Source organism: Vulpes lagopus, chromosome 4 (genome assembly GCF_018345385.1).
Source record: "Vulpes lagopus strain Blue_001 chromosome 4, ASM1834538v1, whole genome shotgun sequence".
Taxonomy (NCBI): Eukaryota; Metazoa; Chordata; class Mammalia; order Carnivora; family Canidae; genus Vulpes; species Vulpes lagopus.
The window spans coordinates 99,362,469-99,376,507 of record NC_054827.1 but is presented as its reverse complement, the minus strand read 5'-3'; the positions used below and the strand labels follow the sequence as shown (position 1 = coordinate 99,376,507).

The 14,039-nt window shown below is 41.9% G+C and overlaps 1 protein-coding gene across 6 annotated transcripts in view; it reads left to right on the top strand.

The window, feature by feature from the left end:
* Positions 1-3,073: 3,073 nt before the first annotated feature.
* TJP1 (tight junction protein 1) overlaps positions 3,074-14,039 on the top strand; it is a 244,509-nt gene continuing 233,543 nt past the window's right edge. For 3 of the 6 annotated variants that reach the window (XM_041751851.1, XM_041751848.1, XM_041751847.1), the window contains exon 1: positions 3,074-3,315. In XM_041751851.1, the coding sequence (XP_041607785.1) occupies positions 3,143-3,315 (173 nt within the window). In that variant the 5' untranslated portion in view covers positions 3,074-3,142. The remainder of the gene's footprint in view (positions 3,316-14,039) is intronic. The other 3 variants (XM_041751849.1, XM_041751846.1, XM_041751845.1) reach the window with 1 other exon arrangement.

The window sequence follows — 14,039 nt, the reverse complement described above, 5'->3', positions numbered from 1 at the left end:
AGCCCCAACTAGTTTCACTACCTCAGGCAGCTGTGATGTTAAACAATTGCTTCTGATTGTTTCTGACAAATGTCCTAGGAATAGGAATAAGGCTATCTGCACAAAGTGAGTTCTAAGCCAGGTCAAATAAAGACAATCCCTATGGATGGAGCTTCTCAAGTCAAATAATGACAGTTCTCTGGGGATAAGGCTTTTGGGGACCTCTGAACCCATTCTGCTGCCTCCAGTGGCTGCTAGCATACTGGTTTTCAAAACAACTGTAATTATAAGGCTGTTGGTTTACAAGACTACCACAGAGCTGGAGAGATGTGAATTGGACAAGTCAGATGCTATAAATCTCACTGTTCCAACCAAGATTCAGTACTTTCTCTTGTATACACACTCTTTGGTTTGTTGCAAGTCTTTGGTTAATTTCTGAAGTTCTGAGAGGTTGATTTTGACAATTTTAGCCAGTATTCCCTTTTTATGGAGAAGCAGATTTTCTGCCATTCTGGAAGTGCTTCTACCAGGTTTATTTTTATCTTCCATTATCCTGAATTGATCCCTCAGCCTTCAGTTGTCTAAATCCTTGAGTATAGCACAGTATTTTCATCAAATATCTTACAAGAAATATGAGAAGGTGATATAAAAGGCCATACAAAAGGATGAAGATGTAAGTATAGGCTCTGATGCCTTTTCAAAGTACTGCTGCAAGGTCCTGACCCGTGTGTGGATAAACATTTGAAATGTCAAAGATCTGCCAATTCTTCATTCTTTGTGAGAGCTAAAACATTTGGATAAAGAAAAGTGAAGTAGATTAAGACGAGCTTTCTTACCAAAGTTACTGTGAAATCATGTTGGGAGCCTACTAGAAGATCTTTGTTTTATTTTATTTTATTTTTTATTTTTTGGTTTGTTCTAATTTTACATGCTAATTAACTTGAAAATGCAGTGTTTAAATAGAGGTACAAGAGAGATGTACTGTGGAGGGAGGATGTTAACATTTGGTAATTCTGTCTGATGGGTGTACAAGTTACCTTATCTGTACTATTCGTATATACATATTATATACACACACGCACACACACAGAGAAGCAGTCCTTGCTTTGCAGGTTCAGATATGCCTGTTGTGAGCTACTATGACTTAGTTAAATAACACCAGTAGCTCAACAATATGGTTCACATTTCAGTTATCATAGCCTATTAACTGTGAGAAAAATGCATAAAGTTCCATGATAGCTCCTTAGTCCACAAATCACCATGTAATTAACATACGTATCATGATCAGTGAGCAATCACAGCCATTCTTTCAAAGTCTGTCAGTGAATGGTAACTGCACATCTGCAATAGTTCAGGTAATGACAGTAAAGTGTGCAGTTGATAATCTAGTATCTCCCAGTGTAAACCCACACAGTATTGTATGAAAATGGGTAACTTTCAGAGAGAATTGCTAAACAAAGATGATAGTGCAGCAAAGAGAAAAATGATAAAGATGGAAGTGAAGGGAAATTTGAATGGAATATAATGGTGTTATAGAAGAAACAGGCAACTGTGAAGATACTGACACTGCTGTCTTTCCAGAGAGTCTAGATTTGCAGCCAGAGGAACTTACCGAATATGAACTAGGATGAGGAGACTGGTTGTGACGAAAAGGATGAGGATGTCCCAGACAATGTCACATTAAAGGAATTCTGATATATTTCACATTGAAAGCTCAGAGTATAAAATTTTGAAAGTCATCCAAACATGATGCATTACCAAGGCTCAGAAAAGATGCTCTATATAACAATTCTACCAGGAGAAGACCAGCACTATTCGAGTTACCTTTGATAAGTTTCTCTTATCAAACAGCTTAATTCTCAATGTCTGTAATATTTCAAACTACAGTGCATTGAATGATTAGTTTTACTTTTTTTTTTCATTTCCTTATAAATTTACAACCGCTCATGAAGAGCGTTTGAACTGTTTTGACAAAATTTTTAAAGGTCATGGGACAATCTTAATTTTCCCAGTTGATCATTAAAACAATTTTGCTAAATAAATAAATAAATAAATAAATAAATAAAACAATTTTGCATGGTTCACAGTCATTCCTTCAGTTCCAAAGTACTGTGCAAGAAAGGACTGTATACATATATATATATATGCACACACATATATGGATGCATACATATGCTACATACATCATGTATAAAGTATATACACCTTCTGTATTATATATATAGTATGTCCGTGTATACACATACATGCATTTTGCATAGATGCATTTTATGCAAAAATACACACATACATATATACACACATATACATGCTACATACATCATGTATATGGTATATACACCATCCGTATTATATATAGCATGTATGTGTATACACGTACATGCATTTTGCATAGGTGCGTTTTTATGTAAAAATACACACATATACATATATGCCACACACAAACACAGATACGTACACATATATGGTACATACGTCATGTATCGTATATACACCATCATACACATACATGCACTTTGCATAGATGCATTTTTATGTAAACATAAAATCTTCAAACACTTTAGGCTAGAACACATACACGATGATTGCAAACCATTAACCGAGAATTATAAACTAAAACCATTTTTTTCCCTGTCTTCTGGAAGCTTGTCAGGGGCTTCTCCTGGACTCCACACGGTTGCAAGGGCTCTGACGGCAGCCTCCGAGGAAACCGAGGCACACGCGGCGCGGGGCCAGGGAGGCGGGGGCGGCGGGGCCAGGGAGGCGGGGGCGGCGGGCCCGGCTCCACTCCTTCTGCCCGAGCGGCCGGAGCAGCCGGGCCGCCGCCCGGGGCGCACGCGGGGGCCGCGCGGGCCGGCGGAGGGGGCGGTGCGGGCGGCGGCAGCGGCGGGCCACGCACGGCGGCGGCGGCGGCGGCGGCGGGAGCGGCCGGGCACGCACGGCTACGGCGGCGGCGGCGGGAGCTCCGGCCACGCGCGGCCGCGGCGGCGAGGGCGGCGGGAGCGGGAGCGGAGCCGGAGCGGGAGCGGGAGCCGCGGGAGCCGCCGGAGCCGCCGGAGCCGGGCGCGCACGGCCGCGGCGGCGGGAGCGGCGGGAGCGGCGGGAGCGGCGGGAGCTGTGGCGGCGGCAGCTGTGGCGGCGGCGGATGGCCCAGAGCTGATCTATGCGGCGCCTGGAGGGGCTGTGTCTGCGGCGCCGGCGGCGGCGGCGGGGCCCTGCCCGCGAGCGGAGCGGGGACAAGATGAAGTACCAGAAATACCTGACGGTGCTGCAGATGGCCATCGGCGTCACCCCCTCCAACCGCGGCAGCCTCCTGCCGCTCAAGAGGAGGCTGTGGTGAGGGCGCGGCGGGCGCGGGCCGGGGCCGGGGCCGGGGCCGGGCGGGCGGGCGGCGAGGCCGGGCGGGCGGGCGGGCCCGAGGGCGCGGGGAGCGCCGAGCGCAGCAGCCATTTCGGAGCCCGTGGGGCCCGCGCCCCCGCGGGCAGGTGCGGCCGCGACACGCAGACGGCGCCCGGGGGGAAGGCGGGGGCCCGGCGGCTGCCGCCCGGGGCTGTCCTTGCCAGCCCGTCCCCGCCGAGGCCGTCGCTCGGGGTTTCCGGCGGGCTCCCCCGCGGGCCGCAGAACAGCCCGCGATGTGTCAACACGCACCCGCCGCGGGCAGGCGACGGGCCAGCCGCTCGCCCCCGCCGCGAGGGGAGTAAGTTCCGCGACGCTAATGGCACGGTGCGGGGCTGCATTTTACCCGCACGCGTTCCAGTTCCTCTGACCTGGAAACCGTTACCGGCGGTAACGGGAAGAGATCGCCCTTAGAAGAGAAAACGTCCGAAGTTTTCCAGGTCTGGTGGACACCGTGGAGGATCTTGGGGGTTGTGTTGCGTTTCTGTGAGCGTTTAAGTGGGGCATGCGGAGTCCCCGGGGCTGCCTGGGCGTTCCGCCGCCTCAGACTTCAGCGTGAGGCTCTGTCGCCAAATAGTCCAGCGAAGGGGTGGTGACTGTCAAAAGAATATGTCCGCAATCTTGCTGTTCGGTAGCTATTTTAATTTTACATTTTGTGGTCTGTGGAGATTTACACAGTTCGATTTTAATTGAATTGAATTTCAAGGTTATAGGGAAAAGGAAGTGAGGCCGCTTGTAGGCATTTGAGAAAAGTAGTTTGTGCCATCTAAGACTAAATGAGTGATCCAAGGAACATAAAGATGGAGCAACCAAAAAAAAAAAAAAAAAAGGCTTAAAAGAAAAAAAAAAAAAAAGAATGCCCCATAATGAAGAATTTTGGAGGTAAGACCAAAAAATATGGGCAGCAGAGTTCAAATTCAGCTGTGCCACTTACTCTGTGACCTTAAGCAAGTTACTGGAGTATCTGTTTCTTGGTCTGTACGGTGAGAATGATATTGTCTACCTCCTGGGGTCATAACCCAGATCAACTGAGATAATGAATACAAAGCATCTGCCACTAGGTCTGGCTGAATAATGGGTGCTTAGTGACTATTAGTGTCTTCCTCACCGCCCTCCCTCCAATAATTTATTTAAAGAAAGAAATTTAGGGATACCTTGGTGGCACTGCCTCCAACTCTTTCAGCTGGGGTCCTGACCTGGAGGTCGTGAGATCCAGCCCTATATCTGGCTGCACCCTCAGTGAAGAGGCCACTTGAGTTTCTCCCTCCTTCTCTGCCCCCTTCCCCCACTTTTCCTCTCTCAATCAAATAAAAATTTTTAAAAAGAGAGAGACGTATTCTGCAAACAGTATTTTAATTTGATGAATAGCAAGGGACAACACATCAAGGACTAGACTGGTAATAGTTGGCAGTAATTAAGAAATGTCCATGGAAGAAGATTTTTAGCAAATATATGAAGACTGTCGCTATTATGAAGCAAGAAGCAGCAACATTGGAAGATGGCTTTTCAGGTTGATAAAGGAAAGAAAGAAGAAAAAAAGAGGTCAGCACCAGCTCTGCCTTTCTCCTGAGCACTTACAATATATAAGGCACTACATATTTTACCTAATTGCCATACATGCTACCTCCCCCCCAACCGTGCCACTGGAATGTAAGTTGCATGGGGGCAGGCCTTTTTGTCTGTTTGGTTCATTACTAAGTCCCCTATAACTGGTATCTGGTACAAAATAGTTTCTGAAAAGATACATGTTGAATAGATTTATTCTTTTTTTAAATTCAAATTCAATTAGCCAACATATAGTACATCATCAGTTTCAGATGTAGTTTTTAATAATTCATCAGTTGCGTATGACACGTGCTCATCATATCATGTGCCCTCCTTAATGCCCATTACCCAGTTCTTAATAATGCATAACCGGGAAAGAAATTTTCTTGATGTCAAATTTAAAAACTAAGATGTGGGAATATTGTTTGAGGAACTGTTGGGCATGAATATTAATTAGCATCAGTGGGCCACCAAGTCAGGATACTAGGTTTATTCGTTTTCAGTGGAGTGCTGCTTCTGAGAATACATTCCCCAATACAGTGTGTGAAGAGAAGACACAAAGAAATAAAATCCAGGTAACTTTTGTGCTCTAGAGATTCATGTTTCAGGCAGGCAGGGAACCAGGGCTGCAGTTAAAAACCATCTAATGAAGAGAGAGCCTGGAAAAAGCCAGGGGATTTTGTTTAACTTATCCACAATCTTAAATGAGCATTCCAGAATTTCTGCTCAATGTTAAGTGAATTTGCAAATGCTAATATAATTTCTGTAATGGCAAAGTGAAGAGCATACATGATGGAAACTCTAGAGTGGATGGTACTTCAAACGTGTGTATATACATATGTATATATATATATATAGTCCTTTCTTTAAGTTGAAGAATATTGTGCTGCCTGACTCATCTCTCTCTTACATCCTCTGGAATTGATTTTCTAGATAACATTTCATTTTGCCAGTATTAGAGCCAACGGCATATGGGGAATTAAGACAGGTGCTATTACATAGCAAGAAGATGTGTGGATATGGGTTCTGACTCCAGCATGGTGGGTAGGAACCAATAGCAGACATCAGCATGGATTGTCGGACCTTGGGATGCACTATACCCATTTAGAAGATGTGAGGGATACTATGATAATTGGTTGTGGCACATACGAAGATTTATATGAAATGTGCTTACGCGAAAGTGCATGCTGTCTGTGTTCCTCTCTCTCTAAATTCTTGCAGTTTATGTGGACAGATGGCATGCCTGCAAAACTTATGCGGATGGAAGTAAAGGGTAGGGTTGCCTGGTCCAGGGCTCTGGCCCCACACTTCTATCTAGTTTGACCACTTGTGCTCATTAGCTTTCTTCTGTGCACCATCTTTTCATCTTTCTGATTGGCTCTGCAATTCCTATAAGGAATAATAGATTTGTACACCATTTTTGGTGGAAAGCAAAGCAGACAAACAGCCAGACCTGCATCACTGGAGCGTACAAGAACTTTGTCTTCTCCTTGTCTCCTTCTCCAAGAAATTTAGGAAGTAGGACTGTTTGGTTTTGAATCATTAGTGTTTAAGAACATAGAACTAAGGCCTGTGACTTCTACCCAAAGTAGGTGTGAGTTTGTGCAGCTTGCAGCCAGTGGGTATCTTCTATAATTGCTGCTTCTGAAAAGAGGCAGCAGGGCACTGTTTTTCCTAGAGCTGCTGTAACAGATTACCACTGATTCAGTAGTTTAAAACAGCGGAAATGTATTCTCCCTCAGTTTTGGAGGGCAGAAGTCTGAAATCAAGGTGTCTACAGAACCAGGCTTCCGGGAAGGCTCTAGGTGGGAATCCTTCCTGCTCTCTCCCCATTCCAGGTGGTTCCAGGCATTCCTTGTGGCTGACTCACTTCCATCTTTCTCTGCCTCTTCACATGGTCTTTGTATGTCTGTGTCTTCTCCACTTCTGTCTCTTATAAGGACATTTGTCATTGGATTTAGAGTCCACCTGGATAATCCAGGATGATCTCATCTCAGGACCCTTCATTATTTCTGCAGAGACCCTTTTTCTTTTTTTTTTTTTTTTTTTAATTTTTATTTATTTATGATAGTCACACACAGAGAAAGAGAGAGAGAGAGGCAGAGACACAGGCAGAGGGAGAAGCAGGCTCCATGCACCGGGAGCCTGACGTGGGATTCGATCCCGGGTCTCCAGGATCACGCCCCGGGCCAAAGGCAGGCGCTAAACCGCTGTGCCACCCAGGGATCCCCAGAGACCCTTTTTCTAAATGAGAGTCTCATTCACAGATTCCTGGGGTTAGGAAAAATGGAGAGGGAGCACCAACCAATCAAGTACAGGTACTGAGGCAAACTCTCTGCTTTTCAACAGGTGTGAAGCCCAAACAATTGTTACTCCTGTCGATTTTATGTGAAATGTGAAAAATATTTTCATAATAGTTTTATTGTTATTCATCCAGATTTTTGCATGGAGTGCCCTTATTATCATTTACACTGATCTTAGGGGGAAAAGAGAATGTCACCTCATTTTCTGCATGCCTCTAAAGATATTTCTCCCAGCTATTTGATTGAGTAACTATTGAAGGTGGTGTGGCATCAGTGCACTCATTCAAGTAGTTGTCCAGTAGGCAGATTCTGGAAAAAAGAAGAGCTGCCATTCCTTGAGTTTATTACCTGATGGACCCAGTAGAAGTGCTTTCCAAACATCCTCATATAACCTGCAGCACCACTATGAGGTAGCTGCTGTTTCCTCCCAGTTTTACAAATGAGGTCATTGACTTGCCCAGAGTCACACATCAGGTTTTATGCCAGTTGTTGGGGTTAAAAACACATTTGAGCAGGGACATGACAGTCTAGAAAGGAAGAACAACCGAAAACAGGTACAAAACAACTGGAAAGTGCCTTATAGAATGTTGTTTCTCCAAGGGTGGCCCATAGCCCCCTCATGGGTCACAGAGGTTCCTGTGATGGGACAGGAATGGCTCTAATATGCACATCCTTTCTTGGCTTCTTTCTTTTTTTCTTTATTGAGGTATAGCTGACATACAACATATTTCTTTCAGGGGCACAATATAATGATTCAGTATTTGTCTATATAGCAAAATGATCAGTACAGTAAGTCTAGTTAGCATCCATCCCTTTCTTAGTTTCTTTAATGCGCAAATTGTAGCCAGTTATACACATTCTTATTTATATGTACAACTAAGGGCCAGCCATGTATATAAACATTTTAAGGCTTCTGAAGTCTGATACTTAAAGACAAAAATTAGCATTTTACCAGCATTTATGGAAGCATCCTTCACAAGAATTCAGTATCCTTCTAAAGTCAGCTGCCTTGCTGTGCTTAGCAGTATCTCGAGGCCTCTTCTTACACCCTTGTTTGTACTTCCCATTGTCTGGGGGAAAGATACTCTGCTATCACCCATCAGTATTCTTCTTGAGTTGGTTGTGGTTATCAGTTCCTGATATATTTTTTAAGGCTTTATTTATTTATTTATTCATGAGAGAGAGAGGGGCAGAGACATAGGTAGAGAGAGAAGCAGGTTCCCTGTGGGGCGCCCGGTACAGGACTCAATCCTAGATCCCCAGGATCACCACCTGAGCTAAAGGCAGACGCTTAACCCTTGAGCCACCCAGGCATCCCTAATTCCTGATATTTTAAAATTAATATCTTGTAGAAAGATTGTTAGGTGTTATTTCTACCGGTATTTTGTTCTTGTGTAACTGCTTAATTTCTACCATTTTGATTATTTTTGCCCAATTCTTTGTTATTATTGAGATCTTTTCCACTAGAAATTAGAGATGGATGAGGTAGGCAAGCTTAGGAGTTGTTTGTTCCAAGTGAACCTTGGTCAGAAATTGTTGTGAGCCCAAACTTCTGCATTAGAAACCAAATGAGAGGGTTTCTGCCTGTCAAGCATGCCAGCCCTGACCACAAGGAAAAACATGGTTGTATTACAGAGGTTATGAACAGAGTGGAGAGAAGCAGAAATTTTCTCCCCAGTCATCCCCTAGAGATGAATAAATGGAATTAAGAATTAGGAAAATTTTCTTTTCTTACTTCATTGTAAGCTAAATATCGATTTCCCTAGAATTCAAGGGAAAATATCCAAAATGCTTACATCTCAGTTACTAACTTTATTTTCCTTGTCATCAAGGGCCATTCTCCTAAATATTTGGGAAATAAAGCCCAGAGTCTGAGTTAATTCAGTTCAGACCACACCATCAGGAGAGTGGGACCTTGGGATTAAAAATATGCCTGGGGCATCTGGGTGGCTCAGTCGGTTAAGTGTCCAAGTCTTGATTTCGGTCCAGGTCATGATCTCAGGATTGTGAGATCAAGCTCCATGCTGGGTGTGGGGCCTGCTTAAGATTCTGTCTCTCTATACTCCCTCCGCTTATATTCTCTCTCTCTCAAATAAATAAATAAATAAATAAACCAAAACAAAAACAAACCAAAAAACTAGAACAACAACAACAAAATACTCCTTTTTCTTTTCCCTCCACATCTCCACGTGGAGACATCAGAACTGTCCTTCGTGGGCTTTTTGTATCCAAGTACAGCTCGTCTTAACTGAATTGTAAATATTCCTCTCTATTCTTAACGAGGTTCCAGCAGAAAAGTATTTGAACACACAAATCCCTGCCCCAAGACATATATTAATTCTCAAAAACAGTAGTAAAACAGAAGTGACATTTTAAATTCCCCTATATCTCAATGCCCCTTCTACTTATCTATTAGTTAACATTGTATATTATTATCTGGAATCATGTTTATTTCTTTTCTTTTTTCCTCACCAAAGAAAAGGGGGTCATTACTGAACCATATGCTTTTTAACCTCTTCGTTTCCCAAAGACCTGCTCAAAACTCTTACTCTGTAGGAGCCTGGTTCTCTGCCTAGGCAAAGCACCTTCCTCCTGCCCAGTCTGTGGGTGGGGTGGATACAGACCTGATATTCACCTTCTATATACCAATTCAGTTCTACTCTTTAGTAAATGTTTTTATTATGATCCTGGTGGGGGAGGGCAGGATTATATTTAGGAGTTTTAGTTATATTTAGATAGGATTTTTTTTCCTGATTTCATCACTAGACTTGATATTACATTGAGTTAAGTCTGATAAATTTTTTGGCTGTCAGTCATTTATACATTTGGTGGATATAAATTTTTATCACAGACTTCAGATTTTAGGTTTGGTAAAAAGGTAAATAGTGATGCTTTTCGAGTCAAATGAGAGAAAAACTTGTGAAAAATATCTTTGTCAAAAAGTTTATATTAATTTCTTATGATTATGTCACATAATCAATGCTATCAAAGTGAGAGAAAAGAAACAGAATTTAAGACTTACATATTGTTTTACAAATCTGTTTTTCTTTCCTATATGACTTCTTCTCTTAAGTGAAATTCTTCATTATTTTCATGGAAGCTTTTATTCTGCAGAGAAGAGAGCAACACTGTACAATGTACTACTTTTTTTTTTTTTTTTTTTTTGTATTGAGAATAATGAGCAGGACATCATCAGAATTTTATCCTTGGAGGTGACTTGAAAGGTGCACTCATTAGCAATTCAATGAAATAACGAAAATATGCATTAAAAAGCCACAACAGGGATGCCTGGGTGGCTCAGTGGTTGAGTGTCTGGGCATGATCCTGGCTCAGGGCATGATCCTGGGATCCTGGGATCAAGTCCTGCATCAGGCTTCCCGGAGGAAGCCTGCTTCTCCCTCCCTGTTTCTGCCTATGTCTCTGCCTCTCTCTGTCTGTGTCTCTCATGAATAAATAAATACATAATTTTTTTTAAAAGCCACAACAAAAATACTAACAGTTTGAGTAAACAACACCAAATGCCATCAATGGACCAACATTTTTGCAGAATCTCTGAAATGTACATACTAGATTGGATGGATCTACTGAGAGAAAAGCCTTGTAGGAACCACTGTCCACAAAATGAGCAGGAGAACATTTCTGCACAAAGAGAGGTTGATAGCGTGCAACAGCATTCCAGGGATGGAAGGAGCAGAGGACATTTGGGGAATTAATCAGATTCGATGCTCAGTTGACTCCTTGCCTCCCTAGTTTGTGACAAGTTGTGGACAACAGTGTTGCTTTCTCACTTACCAAAGCAGTGAATGCGAGCTCTTGGGCCAGAGACACAGGGCTGTAGCTGAGATAGCTACTGAGCCCTGTGACCCAGAAGAGAAGTTACTTCATAACAGCCTGTCCCATCTCCCTGCCAGAGTTGCCAAAGGCAGGCCACAATAATCTCGACAATGCAGAAACAGATGTTCTCTAATACAAGTATAAGTAGACATTAAAAATCACGAAACACGGGATCCCTGGGTGGCGCAGCGGTTTGGCGCCTGCCTTTGGCCCAGGGCGCGATCCTGGAGACCCGGGATCGAATCCCACGTCGGGCTTCCGGTGCATGGAGCCTGCTTCTCCCTCTGCCTGTGTCTCTGCTTCTCTCTCTCACTGTGTGCCTATCATAAATAAATAAAATTTAAAAAAAAAAAAAATCACGAAACAGTTGGAGAAAGCCAGTATTAAGAGAATTACTGTACTCAACAAACAAAAGAACTAAGTCCTGAGAAAATAGAAAAACCATCGATTTAAATGGTTATTTTCAGAAAGATGCAAGAGAATATTGTATTAATATTACACAGTATGAGACACTTCAGAAATTTAACCTTTGCTTATTAAACTGAAAGAGAATGGCTGAACGGATAAAACTGAAAAGCAAGTTAGCAACCTAGAGGAGTAAGCTAAAGAACCACTAAAGAATAAAGGGATCAAAAGTATGAAAGAGAAGTTAAGAGACCTTGAAACTATTTCCAAGAAAGGGTGGAGCTTTGGGTAGGGTTGTCTTGGTGTTGGAAAAGAAGGGAAACGGAGGTGGGTTTAATGTTGTTTCTTGTGGAACAGCAGATAGGAATACCACTGAACTGTAGATGTTGATAGAAATATTTCAGTTTAAATATATATGTGTATACAAATATATTCTGGAAATATAGAAGTATGTATATATGTATGCATATATTTATGTACCTATGCACATATAAATATATAAATATGTGTGTGTATATAGTTAGCTAGAGTTAGAGTTGCCCTAATAAGATGTGTAACTTTGTTTTTTGTTTTTGTTTTGTTTTGTTTTGTTTTTAGATGTGTAACTTTGAACTATGAGTTGGAAAGGAGAGAGTCCAGGGGTGGGTGGAGACATAGAAAACTCAATCATATTAAAAAGGTGGGAAAAGAAAAAGAAAGCATTTAAACTAGAAAAATATAAACTATAAAACAATGTGGCAGGAATAAACCTAAATATATCAGTAAACACAACAAATTTGAATGGATTAAGTTTCTCTCAAAAGATACAGATTCCCAAATTGGATAAAAAAGAAAACAATAAGGCAGCCTGGGTGGCTCAGTGGTTTAGCCATGCCTTCAGCCTCGGGGCATGATCCTGGAGACCCATGATCCAGTCCCAAGTCGGGCTCCCTGCATGGAGCCTGCTTCTCCCTCTGCCTGTGTCTCTGCGTTTCTCATGAATAAATAAAATATTTTTAAAAGAAGAAAAAAGAAAGAAAATAATCTGGTTACATGCTGCTAAAGAGTTAACAAGATTAAGGGTATAGCTAAAAGAAGGGCAGGGGGAGACAGCAGGGGCTTGGAAAGGTTCAAAAGACAAGCACAAAAAAAGATAAGTCAAGAAAAAAGATAATATATAAATGTAGATGGGGAAATTAATAGACAAAATAGCATTTAAGGTAAAGTCTTTAACTGGAACAGAGCCTTTTAATATGATGAAAGGTTAAATCCCAGAAAGATATGAGTTATAAACATTAAAGCATCTAATACAACAGACTTGAAATATGTAAAGGAAAAACTAATATATAAAGATCAGTTTCAAATCCATATTCATGTTGGAAAACTCCAAAATAGTCTTTTTTAATAGAAATCAGCCCTTCAACAAGATAAGTGTAATTAAGGATACAGAGAAGTTGTTATAAAATGATAAAGTCACTCTTCCACTTGAGGATACTCCCACCCTCACATGAACATACTTTCTTATATCTTGTTGATGGAGGTATAAGTTGGTAAAGCCTTTTGAAAGGTAGTACCTAGCAACATCTAGAAACCTCTGACCCTGCGTTTTACTTCTAGTAATCTTTCCTAAGTAAATACTATGTGCGCAAAGATGTTAACTATGTTCATTGCTTTATAGTTTGATAAACATTTGAAAGCTAAATGCCCATTGGTTAGAAGAGTGGTTGAATAAATTGTGGTACACCTATATAATGAAATACTGTTTAGCCATTAAAAGAAATGAAATATGTAAGTTCAAGCCCCATGTTGGATGTAGAGACTACCTAAAAATAAAATCTTAAAAAAAAAATGTGGGGGGAGGGGAGATGCCTGGCTAGTTTAGTAGATAGAGCATGCAACTCTTAATCTCAGGGTTGTAAATTCAAGCCCCACATTGGGTGTAGAGACTAATTAAAAATAAAATCTTTTAAAAATTGAAATAAATCTGGTTATTCTGGGAAAAGCTTCAAGATATATTACTAAGTGAAAAAGTAGGGTGCAGGGCAATTTGATCACTGCTAAAAAGTTTCAAAGAAGATTCACACATACCTGGATAAGCATGGGCATTTGTTTGGGAGTTTATACAAAGAACTGTTAGTGGTGGTTGTTCTTAGAAAAAGGAATGGGGATTTGGGATGGGGGGGAGAAGGAAGCTTTACTTTTCAATTTTGCATCTTTTCATACTCTTTAAATATTCTAACTATAGGGAAGTAGTACTTTTAAACTGCAGGCATACCTAATCTAGTCTATTTTATGATATTCATTGCCGTCTCATTATTATATAAGTCAAATTTACTTTGCTAATAGTCCATCCAGTGTATCCTTTTCAAGCAATGAGAGAAGACCTATTTTTTTTAGAGAGAGAGAGAGAGTGCATGCTCACAGAGAGGAGGGACAGAGGGAGAGAGAAAGAATCTTAAACAGGTTCCATGCTCACCATGGGGCTCAATCTCAGGACCCTGAGATCATGACCTGAACCGAAATGAAGAGTTGGACGCCTGACTGAGCCACCCAGGCGCCCCATGAGAGACCTATCCCTTTCAGACAGCATTTCAAGTA